The 15,037-nt window shown below is 41.8% G+C and overlaps 1 protein-coding gene across 5 annotated transcripts in view; it reads right to left on the bottom strand.

Annotated features, from left to right (window-relative positions):
* Positions 1 to 15,037, bottom strand: part of st3gal3a (ST3 beta-galactoside alpha-2,3-sialyltransferase 3a) — a 41,964-nt gene that overhangs the window by 26,500 nt on the left and 427 nt on the right. The window contains exons 2-6 of one of the 5 annotated variants that reach the window (XM_062556782.1): positions 13,835 to 13,994; positions 10,352 to 10,399; positions 8,995 to 9,033; positions 7,961 to 8,003; positions 5,528 to 5,620 (exon numbers count right to left, since the gene is read on the bottom strand). In XM_062556782.1, the coding sequence (XP_062412766.1) occupies positions 5,528 to 5,620; positions 7,961 to 8,003; positions 8,995 to 9,033; positions 10,352 to 10,399; positions 13,835 to 13,958 (347 nt within the window). In that variant the 5' untranslated portion in view covers positions 13,959 to 13,994. Of the gene's footprint in view, positions 1 to 5,527; positions 5,621 to 7,960; positions 8,004 to 8,994; positions 9,034 to 10,351; positions 10,400 to 13,834; positions 15,030 to 15,037 lie in introns of those variants that run through there. The other 4 variants (XM_062556783.1, XM_062556784.1, XM_062556785.1 and 1 more) reach the window with 4 other exon arrangements.

Below are 15,037 nucleotides of genomic sequence, written 5' to 3'. Positions count from 1 at the left end.
AAAAAAAAAAACTATGATCAGCCCCGCATGTGCCCAGGAGAGATGGAGACTTGATAAATGGGATCATACTCAAGAGGATTAGAGAGTTTGCATTTCATGTAATCCACGAGCTGTCTGTGTCTTTATCAGGGTGGTGCCTAACCAGCGGCGCACAGGCAATGCATGGTCAACATCTGACCCGACCTTGCCTTAAACCATGGGAAGAAATGTGGAAATGAAGCAGCTGGCACCCTCTTGTCAGACTGGGAGCTAAACCTCACACTTGAGGGCTGCTCGTGATTCGTTAATCAGGAATGCTGAGCATTCTGAGCTTCTGGGAAGAGTTTGCTGCTGTCAGAAACAACCCTTCATCAATCCCCACTATGCTATGACCTCTGCTCTGAAAATGGCTGGCTGGAAGCACGCTTCCGTGGAGAGGGGAGGGAAAAAAGTACCACAATGTAGCCATCCTGGTTGACCTGGGTTAAGAAAAGGCACGTCTCAGTCCTTTAAATGAAAAACTTAAAATCCCATGGTCCTACTTGGAGTAAAGGCAACCTGGCATGAATATGTGATGTGACTAATGACTGAATTTCGCTTTGAACTTGCTCAACATTTTCAGTGGTCTGGCCTTTACCAGGTATTTCCCCTTGTAATGCAGGTGCATTAGTTAAGCACAGAGTGGAGGGGTATCGATTTCCCTCTGAACAGAGTGAACAAAGTGCAAGACTGAGGCACTGCCGTAGCTCAAGAGCCCTGGGGTGTAAATGAGACTGACAACCCGGTCCCACCCTGGGGGCAAAGCAGCCCTGGAAAGAAACTGGCAAGAACCTTTTGCCACCTGGATCCCAAAGAAAGCGTGGGGGGGGGGAGGGGGGGGAAAGACTTGTCGGCATGGGTCTTAATGAAGGTCATTCTCTGACACCCAACTGTTGGGACAAGCATTGGGAGTACTATTTCTGTTACATTTGGGGATACAAGCACAAGAACAAAAAAGAAAAGAAACTAGAAAAGTACTCAGAGAGCGCAGACCTCCGCCTGTATTGTTCTTCCTAGGTTGTCATACATTTGAACCTAAACTATTCAGATTGCCACCACGAGGCCATACCATGCCATTACACCACTAAGCGAAACACATAAACGGCTCCGGAATCCCGACGGAATTACGAATCACTCCCGTAATCGTTTCTTCCTTGGGTCAGGCCTGACATTCGCTGAAAATTTCAGCGAAATCCATCCATTACTTTTTGAGTTATCTTGCTAACAGACAGACAGACAGACAAACAAACAAACAGACAGACAGATAGAAAAACAAACGCCGGTCCCCGATGAAAACATAACCTCCTTGGCGGAGGTAAAAAAGAAAGAGGTGGACTGTTACTATGATAGTGAACGTGTTTCTAGAGCCCCAAGGTCATGTGATGCGACAAAAGAGAGAAATGTCCCTGCCCTGCAACACAAAAACGAAACAACGTGTGTACAGAGACTCACTTCGTGTCAACGCTACATTGTTATTAAACTCACATCACTCCTCCCTCTGAACACAAACACACATACACACTCACAAACACCATACGGGGGGCTTAGTTACAGTAAAAGCAGTGTTTATTTTTCCGGGGCTTAGGATTAAATCTAAAGTCAGATTCAGTTAGGGCACTTTAGAGGCACGTTCAACAATGCGTGTAAGATGCAAATTACACGCTTAACTAATTTTTGTAGGTTTAGTGTCTCAACAAACATTCAATATGTAATGGTCTATTTAGTGCTAGCATCTGTTTCCACTTAGAGGCCATCGCATCGGAGCAGAAAGGCTAAGGAGCGTTGCTCTACGGCCGGCCTGAGTGAGCAGCAGCTGTGATCTTAAGGCCTCTTTTGATCAAAAGCCAGTCCTTTGGTCCATTGCATTCATTTATACAAACCAAAAAGCCCCCACACACCCACCCAACCCCCAACACATCGAGGTTTTCACATAAGAATACAAAACAAAACAGTGAGACAATTAACTGACCGAACACAACAAACAAACAAAAAAAAGTAACATTTGAGCTGCGTTCATTATGACAGACCATTATTCATCAGGAAAATTACATACCCAATCCTAGCATGAGAACATAAAGTGCTAACCACATTCATGAAGTTCGGGGTACCATTTATGAATCACTGAGCTTAATTCGCGTCTTCCTGAAGATGAATAATCACTTCAAAGTGTTTTTTTTTCTGTTTTACGTAAATTTGTGCATCAGCAGCATTTACCATTACTATCATAATATAACCTGTATTACAAAAAACCTGCAGTTTTTTCAAAGTACTGTGCAGTTATACTACAGTACAGTACAGTACAGCAGCATTTTCATGTCCAAAATATACTGCATTTCTGCAAAAATGCACAGTAGGCTACTATGTAGTACAATGCATTTTTTTGTCCAAACTACTGTATGTCCAGCATTAGAAATGGGAATATTTCCTCTAAAACTACAGTAAGGGCTATAATACTGTAATTATGTCTGGGGTAGGCCTATTTGGTGTGTGTGTGTGTGTGTGTGTGTGTGTGTGTGTGTGTGTGTGTGTGTGTGTGTGTGTGTGTGTGTGTGTTGCTCACTTGCAATTTTACATGAATCAGTTTACTATTCTAGAATTTTCCTATTTACTAATTTTCCATAATCAACTCACAATATTAGGCTACAGACGCTACGTTCTAACTACTGTAGCTAATACATTAAATCAGCTAACATCAATATTTGACTGCCTTAGGTCGGCTTTGTGAGCTGGTGTTAACATCTGAATGTTTTTGGCTCAGATGTTGAATTATTGTTGACGTGCTGTCAGTGTACACCAGTTCTGCTTTGCAGTGGACACACATTGCACCTTGTCTTCTTTTCCAAATTTGAAATGATCCCAAAACGTTGGACATTCTCTGCTTTTTACGGAGGGTTTCTTTGCTCGCTGTGATCATGCTAACACCATTGAAAGTGGTGTGTGCATCAGTAATAACAGTCCCTGTGAAACAATAATCCCTGAACTGAACAGGCCACATAAAACAAGTGATAGGAATTAAACAAAGGCTTGAGACAGAATTTTCCTTGATCATTTTTTGTAATCTAATTATTCAAGTTACTCGAGTAATCGTTTCAGCCCTACTAACGAACTAACATAATTATGCTTCCCAAAAAGAAAGAGAGAGAGAAAAAAAAAAACACTGTTGCAATTATCCTCAAGACCCTGGTCGCTGTCCCTCTTTCTGTTTTTTGTTCAGCTGTAAATAATGCACCATCCCCTGAAGCTACAAAAGAGGACACCAGCAGACTGAACACTCGGCAAGCTTAGAAAACAGAACGTAATGGCCATCATTACAGGGGAACAAAATGTGGGCTACACTACATTAGGGCCATTTTAGATCAAAAGGTACATGTCCACATGTTTCAGCAATCAGGAAGCTAAGGGCATGCAGCAATGGCTAATTGGGAGAGCGCCATCATGATCAGTTAGTGTCCTTGAGCAACACGGAAATCAAGCGAAAATATTCTCCCTGGTGGACTTCCTATGTGTAGGAATGTTAGGACAACTACAGACAAGTCTTTATCGAAATCAGTGATGGGGATCGATGGAGTGATAACAAGATACTGTGGCGTCAACAAAAAGCCTGATGGAATTATACATATCTAATGATCTAAATACATGTCTTTCAACAACAGACCAAAAAATATATTTACACCTAATTTCTTGTGGCTTGATGCTTGAACTCTGCTGAGTTCATGCACACGGCGCAGCATGGCGTTGTTTTCACGGCCTAGAACCCACAGAAGCCCTGAAGGCTTCGCAAACTGGTTCTACTCAACTGTGACATCACATAATTAGAAACAAAGCAGCTCAGGTGTTTGGCAGGATTCAGATATTACTAATCAGCGAGTGCTGGAACGTCTGGAAAACAATTAAGTGGCAGAGGTTGAAAAGGCAGTCTCCACTCACACTCGGGCATCAACCAAACCTCAACACCTGCTCTTCATTTCCTGATAGACTATTCAAGTAATAAAGGAAAATAACACTTCATTTTGGGGCCAAACTTGGATTCCGCTCGTTGCTTACAGCTCAAACTAATCGTAACAAGCCCTGTGGTGAAACAATCTGACAGCATCCCTATGGCAGCTTCACCATCGCTTTCTTCACAGTGGCGGGGCCTCTACATTGACGTCGCCCCGGACGTCAGGTCCAGCATTGCGTGTCTTCTGTGCTTGATCGCGCCCGATAAACAGAGTCCGAAGCACATCTCCCTCTCACGCACAGGCGTGGTTTAAGAGCCGAATGGGTCAAAAACAAACAGCATGCCATTTGTGTGTCCCAGCAGGGACATAATCACATCTCTCCGTTCTTTATTTAACATGTCCTGAGAACACATCCCTGGGTGAAGAGCTTTCATGGTGTGGAGCCTTGGCCGGCCATGAATTATTCAGAGGCAGGAAAGGGGATCTTTCGTCTTTCATGCCACTCTGAGCCGACCTGAGCCACTGTCTGGAAACTACTCGCTTCCATATGACGGTGCTTCCCACTGCGTAATGGGTAAATGGCAAACTGAGCAGTGCACTGACGACAAGTACTTATTGGGATGCCTCGGTAAGTGACGGTGGTGAGGGACAGCGCACAGCCTGCGTGTGCTGGCGTCTTGGAAGATTGTTTATCTACCGACGCTCGCAATAAAGTCGTCCACGCATCTGCCCTTTACATGACTACCAACCCGTCAAGCTCAGTGGGGGTAATGAATAATTTTGCCTGAGACAGTCTCAGTATTAACATCTGTTTCCACTGGCTGGCTGTTTGAAGGAGATCAATGGTATTTAACTCTTGGCAGCAGGAGCGCGGGAGGCCAGCAGAAGGGCAATGCCTTCACCAGGAGGGGTCATCGATTGTTCCATGTAACCTCAGCTGTCAGACCAGGTCCTAACTCCAATATGTGCTAAAAAGTCAAAGGTCAGGTCACCCATGGGCCCTTGAGGTGGGGACGATGATGATGCGCAAGCAAGGCCCGCCATGCAGGGATACCACATCTCATGACTAGGGCTTTTTGAGATGCAAGGCGCAAGAGTGACTCAACCCCTGCAGGGAGGGAGCCGTGGTGTGTGACCTGCAGGGAGAGTGACTGTGCATGGCCAATGGGGTTACTGAGAAGCACTGTGCAAGAGGACAAAAATAGAGGAACAAAGTGGGTCATTGCAATATGAAGGAGGCCATTATTAGATGACCTCAGTGCTAAGTTGAGTTTTGTGTGCCAGATGAGCGTAAACAGGAAATGAGACCTGCCTAATAATGTGCTTGATGTGCACATAGTTGAAATACAAACCAGAGTTACATCTTTTGCAAAACATATAGGCACTCATTTCGATGGCATGCAAAGAAAAAAGAGGCAATGAGCAAGTGTCTTGTACTTGCATGGGTGCACCAACCTGACCCAAAGTTTGCACTTAGGATCTTGTATATGATACTTTAGACACACATTGCCCATAATCTTATACGTTAGGGCCCATTAAAACAAAAACAAATAATGCTTAAAACTTACTTTGGATAAATGGCAGTCATTTTGGCGGCAGCAAAACCTTGCTTGCAAGCTCCCTTGCTGAGATTGCCGTACTTGTACATAAGGTCCAAAGGCCTGCAAACATTAATATAAAAAAAAACAAAAGATAAAGGATGAGATGAGAGCATTTGAATGGAGCACAATGATACAAAAGCTGCACATGTTTGTATTACTGTCATTGCCATATTACATTCAGTAAGAGTGTAAGCCTTCAAGGCAGAGGGCAAAACGTCTTACCCAATAGGTACATAATTTAACGTGTGCCTGGTTGATGAAAGTTGTTTGTAATTAGACAGGCTGTGGACAGACAATGTCCAGCCTGTCCTTGCCCCAAGATGATAATAAATGGTAGATGGTAGCGCAAAGCACAGGTCACATCGTGTCTCACCCTCAATGGTAATCAATGTTGACTTAACAATTACACTTTGTCAGTAACCTCAAGAATAAGATTGACCTGTAGTTCGCCTTTTGTAGAGGCACTATTATTTTCTTACAGGTTGTAGATGACTCATCCATCCCTAACCTGGATGTGTATGCTTTTCTGATTCCATGTGTATTACAATCACTGGCTGTGGGCAAATTATGTTTAAGTTAAAAAGAACAATTTGCCGAAAACTCTGAAACTCTGAAATTTTGAGACCAGCTGTAGTATGTTAGCACACTTGCAATAATTGCTGGTAAAACCCTGTAAGAGGGTAAGCTCCGTCTTTAAGGCAGTGTTTATTTTTACATCAGCTCTTGTCTAAATTCACTGAGTCTCCGAAATCAAAATAAGACATTTCTCGACTTGACACACATATGCTGTACTAATAGGTCTTCGCCATGGCTTAAAGGGAAATGTGTTGATTGCGGAATTTGCACAGGTGGAAGAGGTCCTTTGGCGTATCTTGAAGATTTATTTAACAAGTTTCTCCACAGGATCTCCTCGGATCACCCAAGAAGCCCCTTAAAAGTGATTAGGGCCAAGACGTAAAAAAATCATTTGTATTAAAGGTGGGCTGGGGTGGCATCCGTTGTCAGCAGCTCATTCGTTAGCCTTTGCAGGCGACCTCTGGAATGGAAGGGTCAGGCCTGTGCATCGTACCACACACACACACACACTGTCCTGTTTTATTAATCACCCCTGCACACAGCAGCCTTTAACCCAGGCATTAATAACTACCTCGGCTCGGCCTTACTTAAATAAACAGGGAGCAGAGAGCAAGTCGGCCCTGAGAGGGGAAACGGCAGAGGGAAGAGCCTGACAGCTCGGAGCGGCGCAACACGCCGCCTCATTTTCAAATATGCAATAACACGCAGACATGTAAACAGCTCACACTCAGACATGAATGCCGATAGGACACGTATCCACTTGTGGCCCACAGGCAGTGGGCAGATGGATGTGCTCATGATCGTGAAAGCGACACAAGATAGATTTTTTTTTCCTTTTCTTTTTTTTTTAAAAAGGCATTTCTTACTCTCCTCAATGCTGCTACCGCGCACCAGTGACCCAGAGACTATTTTGTCAGGACCATTCCGAAGACATCAAAACCTCATTGTTTAGTCTGATATCTCCCTTAGACAAATGTGGTGCTTGACAGCCAAACACAAAAATTTCCATTCTTTAGAGGAATTCCAGTTGAACAGGAACTCCAAGTAGCGGAGGCGGGGGGTTGTTGTTCACTGGACACGGTTCAGATATATAGCTTTCAGGGTGCTGCGCTTGACACGGAACCAGACCTGCTTTCGGAGATCACGGATGGGTGCTTGCTGGGATTCCATTTGTGTTTCTACTTGAAGGTCAGATTCAAGACCCTACAACTGCCCCCATGAAAGGCTCCCATCATCAAAGTCAAGTGCCTTAAGTGAAACACCATCTTTAAAGAGGTAGAGGTATTGCACTTTGTGTGTTACTGAGAAAAGGGAAACATTCACACAAGGTGGGCAAATTCTGCTATGCCAATTTCCTTCTAATTAAAAAAAAAAAAAATAGAAGACATAATTTATCTATATATCAAATGCTCCAACTTTTGTTCATGAAACTGAAACTGACACAATTAAAGGATGAAACATTGAATACTGTAGAGAAATGGTCATTCGTACTGACATCAATCTTAAATGTTTTTGGAGACAATCCATGAGTAATCACCTTATGATCAGAGCACAGGGAGAATACCAGAAGAGATGCACAGAGAAAAAATCATTCAGCAAAGCTTTTTACACCATGGAAATAAAAAAGAATGTGTTGTACAAAAGTCTGTTCTGCTGAATCAGTGAGCTTCTAGATAGAAATACAGCTACAAAAGGTTTGCTGAGATGCAGTAGATCGACACAACAATAGTATACGCACAACAACAACAACAACAACAAAACTTCACATGTTGAGATCAAATTAACACCATACTGTATGTCAGTTATAAAATAATAAATACTCACAGTTTGCCATCTAGCTTCACTAGGAATCCCTGCTTGTCATACACTATGGAAAGAATGGAAATAAATTAGCAAAAACAAGACAAAAAACAACATTGTAATCCATGTCAGGAAGCTCTGAAAAAGTGGCAGCAATTACACAACTGCATTATTAAGCACTACACAGAACAATTACTACATCACCGAATGAGCGGTTACAAACACAAATAATCACATCCTACATTAGGAAAAGGTTATCCTGTTGACAGAGGCAATGGTTTAGGGTGATTGGGAACTACATACAAGCCAGGAGTTATAGGTTAAAATATACTGGTGAATATACAGTGTTAGGGACACATTGGTGAGAATAACCCCACTAAGAAGAAAAACACCTACACTGAATCCGTCTGAAGTTATTAGATGTAAGCACATTAATGCACAGCACAGGTGTTGTACTGTCTCATAATTACACACCAATCTAATGAGGGATTCTTTGCAGTACACACTATGAGGGGGAAAGAAACAAGAGTGGAACTTTCCATCAGTACGTCATGGACAAGCAGATCATGGAGGAAAAAAACGATGCTGATTAGGTTAGACGTAATTTCATCTGAAACCCCAGTCTGTGTTTAACGTGTCCATCATATAAAAGGTTGTGTTTTATCCCAGTGATTATAATTTCCTCCCTGCCCTTTGGGTTTAGTGTGCACTCCCAGCTTGCAGTGGAACACGTATAGCAGTGCATGGAACAGATATGATCCAGAGGATGATATCTGTTCTTCCCAGTGACTTAGTCCAGGGGAGCTAGCGAAGCTAACATTGACTGCTAATAACTAGTGAAGCTATAGGAAATGTGCTGAGAGTGACTAGATCGGGGATGGGATGAATCCATGGGAAATGTGCTAAATTCCAGTAACATCCTGCGGTGAAGGGAGTCAGCTGGGATCACATGATACTTTACAATCCATGACATTGCTGCACCGTTTCGTCATAGCCTATGCATTGCATTTTGGATTAATACAAGCATAAGGTACAGACAAAATGTTTAATCAACTCACCCGTGACACATGTCTGGCTTGGATTGTTAGTTCTCAATGCTTTATAATGCCGTTTACAGTCACAAAGAAATTTTGCATTGTGGAAAAAAATATATATATGTATACCATTAACAGCTTTTCACCAGAAATATCAGGAAAATATGACAACAGACTGTAGAAGCACATCAGCATATTTCTAAGAGAAATTAATGTTATCCCCAGCCCTACAGAGATGAATGTTGGTCATGCTGTTCTGTCAAATTATCACATATTTAACAGATGGAGACGATCTTGTTAATTAGCATTACAGAGTGGGGGAAAACTAGTCAAGTAGAGAAGAAAGCTGAGCAGAGTTGACTAATACCTGCAATCGGCAGCCTGGGTTCTGCCTCAAGGCATTACAAAGTAAGGTCTTATTTTTCCACATCTGCCCACAGTTAGTTCCCTGATTCATGCATGTTACTATATGTCTACCATGCTGATAACGACAATAGTATGGTCTCCCAAAGACCCTTTTTCACCTACTGAGAATCGCGCCTAACACTAGAATTACCAGTCCCAAGTAATGCACAGAAACTCTCATGCTCAGAGAGGGGGGGAAAAAAGTCAGCATTTGTAGACAGAAAGATGTTGATCTGCTGTTATCCTTGTGGTTAGACAGTCTCTAAATTGGAAAAAGAAAAACCCGCTTGTAGGGCAAGTCTGGTGCTAGAGGGCTAGAGGATTAGAGGGCAGATTGGGAGTCTGCTGTGCAGCATTGTAAAGGATGTGTGATAAGGTCGGTAGTGAGTGCTACGGGCTGGTATCTGCAGCAGGCCGAGCAGCACGTCCACTCTACCTCAGGCCTGTGGGCTGGATTAGGACAAGCCCAGGAGCGAGGCCTCTTACAAAGAACACCGTGCTTCTGTTCACCGACTACATGATTTAAACCATATCTGAAGAGCAGTTTGTCAGCTTATACACTGAGGAATTTAAGAGACTTCCCTCAGTTGGAGAACAAGAGAATTAAGTTCCCTTGGACAGGCTGAATGCCCGAGTACAATAGTGTACTGACTAGTAGTTAATATCAAATGACTTTGGTCAGTAAACATATGATATGACAGAAGCACAAGGCGTGGGTCTTTGTAGTTGCTTTCAGGTAGAGGACAAGCTTGCGGCAGGTTTAAACTGGTGGCAGTTTTGCAAAGCTTTGCAATGTTGGGAGGTTTAGCTGTATCAGTGTGCAAAAAGGGAATGAACGGTGAACTAATGGTGGTATACATGAAACAATGTTGCAATATAATGTTTATATACACTGTGGGTATGGCAAGTATTCTGGTGCAGCAACCTCCCAACATTATTGCAAGGTTAAATATCTCAGGGTAAGTTGGACCTATACCTGAAGCTACTACTCGTCCCACGGCGAATACATTATCCATTTCTGTCTCTGCAACACAAGAGGTTAGGTGAAGCCAGTTAACTGGCAGTTTAGTGATTAGGTTCAAAGGCAAAGGCCTACATTGCGGATCAGAAGACCATGCCCAAACAGTCACCTCAAACTTAAACAGCACTACTCTACTCTCATATCTACATCTTTACCTGTGCCACAGAAATGTCAACCTACAGCACTCCTAGGCAAAGCATGATGCAAGCTCTCTTCTCATTTCTTGAAATTCAAACACTGATCGCTGCAATTACCTGTAGCTTTGGATACAGGCGTCCACTAAAATGTGAGTTAAATTGCACTCACATTTAGATTTACCTTAAATCCAATGTTACATTCTGAAAAATTGAAACCTTGTATGTTAGTACTTGTGAGACACTGGCTTTTTATTTCCTTCCCCCACCAACACATTTTGTAATTTCTTTGGGCCCTATTTTGGCGATCAGAAACGGACGGTCAGAGCCGCAAAATTTATATACACTAGAGAGAGACGTGGCCAGTCCACATTCATTAACTTAATGGAGTCATTTTGTGATCAAACGCTGGATGCCGGGTGCAAAAGGGTTGGTCTTATGTTGAAAAGACCATCAGTCATTCCTTGAACAGTTCTACAGCTATTTACGTTCACTATTGACTGCCAAGGGATTGCCATTGCCTGAAAAAAGCAACACTTACTCCAATAATGTTCGATGGACTGGATAAAAATCCTAAGGATATTTATCCTGCAGGGGAGTTGCTGCTTACATATCTTCACAGTGGGTCTTCAGCTGTGCACCATGACCACACCTTATGTCGTTAACTGCCACACCCCTGGTTGCTAGGTTTAATGAAAGTGCATGGCGAAAAACTCCTCACTTATTGAGTGTAAGATAAGAATAAGCATTGCGCCACCTTGCGCCGGGTGCACCACAGGGCCCTTTGTGTCAAAGTGGTTGATTTGATAACATCTGGAGAAACCTGACGGTACATTCTCTGGTACAAACTATAAGAGACAAACATCTCTATAAAGCATTTGCAAAACCTCAACACTGATTTACTACACATCTACACACACGCAAATATAAATTAATAAACAAATTAAAAAATATATATTATATAAATTAATTAATTCAAAGAAATCTAAGCAAATCAAGAAGACACAAATATGAGGCAGGAGGTGATCTCTCAGATGTACAGAAACATGTAAACATGTGACCTCCTGTACCCAAAACATGTTATTTTCTGCTGTACAGTACGACAGGATACAGCGTAAGCAAAAAGAGCCACAAACGGACATTCTACATAGTTCTGCAGAAAGGCGAGTTGTAGGTGGGAAAGGGAAGTAGTTGACTTTTGGTATCCCGCAAGAGATTCAGTGCAATGAAGAGAGAGCAAGTTTATCCAGCTTAAAAATAAATAAATAAATAAATAAATAAAAACACTCAGGCCATTTCACTTCAAGGCTGGAATAAGGTTGGCAGAAAACAGGCATTCGTCCAGTGTCGGCTTCTTGTTCTCCACCTCTATGGTCTTTGAACAGCGCAAACATCCATCTCAAATTGCTAACAAATGCTTATATGCCTGAGGTGCAAAAATAATTTTCTCTTTGGAAATAAAATGCATTTGCCCAGAATAACTAAAAAAAAATGCTGGAAATGCACAGAACCCACAAACAGACTCCTTCTTATGGTGGTTTACACATGTATCACATGTAGCAACATGCAGGGATCAACATATCAAACCGAAAAATATGTGACTGACTACACAGTATATGAGAATGAAGCACCTATGTGAACTATTATTATACTATTATTATTATTATCCATTTGCTGTGTCACAGTTTTGGGGTAATTTATTAGTGTGCGTGCTTGGCAACAAAGCAACAAGACAGTCTTTTATCACACAACTGATGTCCACTGTCATGGATAGCATGACACATTACTCATTCATGTTGTAGTAGACTACTGGCTAAATTCTATGGTGTAACCAGAGCTCAACTCAAAAACCATGTTTACAGTAAACATGACATGCGAAGCTGGTTAAAACAAGACTCCCTCATGCTAATAAAGCAAGCAGTGTTTAAGCGTACGCACATTAGACTAATATTTCTGAGCTAAAACCAGGCAACTTCCTCTGTAAATATAAGATGACATTTATAATATGAACATCGGCCTTTCAGCAATGTGTGGCATTCAACTTGTCCGAAACAAATTCCTTACATTTATCTACTTATTTTTGAAGTAAGCTGAAGTAAGTATTAGGTGAAAAAAATAACCTTAACCAAGAAGACTAAAAGAGGCAGTATATTATAATCTATCTAATCTATCTAATATCAAGTCGTGTCATCTGAAATGTGACAGTTAGCTCTAGTCTTCTAGTTCTCATACTGTTCTTCAAAACCAAGCCCTCAGAGAATGCGAGCAAGCCACTTACAGTAATTCACTTCATGTCTGGCATGGCTGAGAGAATATCTTAGGGTCCCTGTAGCCATTTCAGTGAACTATCTCCCCCCTGTGGTGACAAACTCCAGTTAGGAAAATATTTTTTTGTACGTTTTACTGACGGTGTCAACTATGATACTGTCTTCACCTTGTCAATATTTGCGCAAGAGACTGTTTAACATTAACCAAACAAATTCTGAGAAATGCTATCAGATAAAAGTCACACAACAACAGAACAACTACAGCCCCAAGATGGAAAAGACAGAGAAGTAACTTCCATTTAAAAATATGAATTACACATCGCAAAGCCTCTATCCAGCAATGGGTCAATCATAAGCACACATATTCGTTCCATGGGATTTTTGTTGCTGTTGTTGTTTTAAAGGATTACTTAGAAAGGGAACATCAACAGGGTTAGAATCATGATGGCATTGGTAAAGGCCAGTGTCAGACGGACTGGATGCTATATAAATGTGATCTTTCACACTCATATCAGCTTTCACACCACATAGAAATACCAAATATCCATGTCTGTCTGGTGCTGACTTTAAACATGAGGCAGTGGTAAATGTAAATAACATAACTGTACACAACATATGCCTACATGCAACAATGTCCGAGCCAAAATACGTTCATACTACAACAGACGAAACAGCAGGTCATGATGGTAAACAGAGAGGCAGGTACATTGTCCCATATTCTATAAAACCCTGAAAAATGCATCAGAAAAATACATCAAGCAATGGGCTTCATCTTAGGCTTTGGGCTTCATTTTAGGCTTAAGCACACACAATTGTCTGCACTTGAATTTATAGGTTTGGCAAAAACAAAGAGAACAAAACACCTCATTACTAGGTCAAACTAACTCTGACACCATCATGTAGAAATACATCATATCTATTTATTTCCCAGACACTGCTGCTGCTAACTAGGCTGTACACTGCTATTACATTTCCCCTTCATCCAACAATGACATGACAAAAAAAACTACAGAAACATGGTAAAATTAACAACTTACGTGATTTCTGGCCCCAAACACGCAGGTGCAGGTGCAGCCTCCCAGAAGAATAATATAGGAATCCCAGGACCAGCATGGGACAGAGCACCAGCATCAGGTTGCGTGTGGGCTTCATCCTGCTCATGTCTCACATTGTACCATCAGCAAGAGATTACCTGCACTAGACAGACAAAATTGTTGTATAAAACGATCCTCAACTGCTGTAACCTAGAACTTCGTGTATTTTGCCCCACTAGATTTATTTATTTATTTGCTGGATTATTTATTTATTTATGTGGCAGTACCTGCCTCCACCACCAGTGCCATTCATGTGCTCGATTGGTGGAGCATGTATGTTTTCAGTTTTAATACATTTTCTTTCTTTTGTTTACCGGTATGTGTTGTTTACGAGGGAAATGTCATTTCAAGGAAAGTGAACAACAATCCAGCATACACTGTTGGGTTAATTCTACCACTGCAGTCACTCAAAGCAAAGCAAATCCCCATGATATTGGATTTTCAACTAACGTCAGTTTAACGTTACAGATGTGGCCAACATCTATCTGTCCAAAAAACTGTGACATTTTAAAATTCCTACTTGAAAGAGCATGAATCCTAACGTTACCAAGCACACACACAATGTTTAAGATAGAACGTGCATGATATAGCATGAACGAACGTCACTGAACATTAGGAAGGGGAGCGGAGTGGACACCTTGTGGTCCCAACATTTGTAGATTTGTCTATGTATAATTATTAAGGGCATGCAACATTATCTAACAATGTAATGGTAAAGCCAGATAACGTTATTATTCCAGGACAGAAAAGTAGCATTTAGGGTCAAGGGAGAGGCCTGCCACCCACAACAGGCTGGCTCACAAGCTGGGCTAGCCTGTTTCCCAATTGCATCGTTAAATTATTCAGAGATATGTCTAATTAAAGTACTGCTAGCTATTTCCTAGCTAGTGTCGCTTCACAAAAGACTAGTCGGTGTTATTTACATAAGATGGCGACATAGATCGGTAAACGACTGGCACGCACGGTACATTTGCCAAAACATCGTACACGACTTGTCAGTAACATTAAGCGTTGTAAGGACGGTAATATTACCTTGCTAGAAGTAGCTAACGTTACGCTACCTACCGAGACGCTAGCAATTCAACATCACAAATATTCCCGTCTAACATGACACATTGTCAAAACATTACGCCCAATAAATGTTAA

The sequence above is a fragment of the Sardina pilchardus genome, chromosome 15, assembly GCF_963854185.1.
Source record: "Sardina pilchardus chromosome 15, fSarPil1.1, whole genome shotgun sequence".
Lineage (NCBI taxonomy): Eukaryota > Metazoa > Chordata > Actinopteri > Clupeiformes > Clupeidae > Sardina > Sardina pilchardus.
Note: the sequence above shows the minus strand (reverse complement) of the source record. Positions and strands in the feature narration are given on the sequence as shown.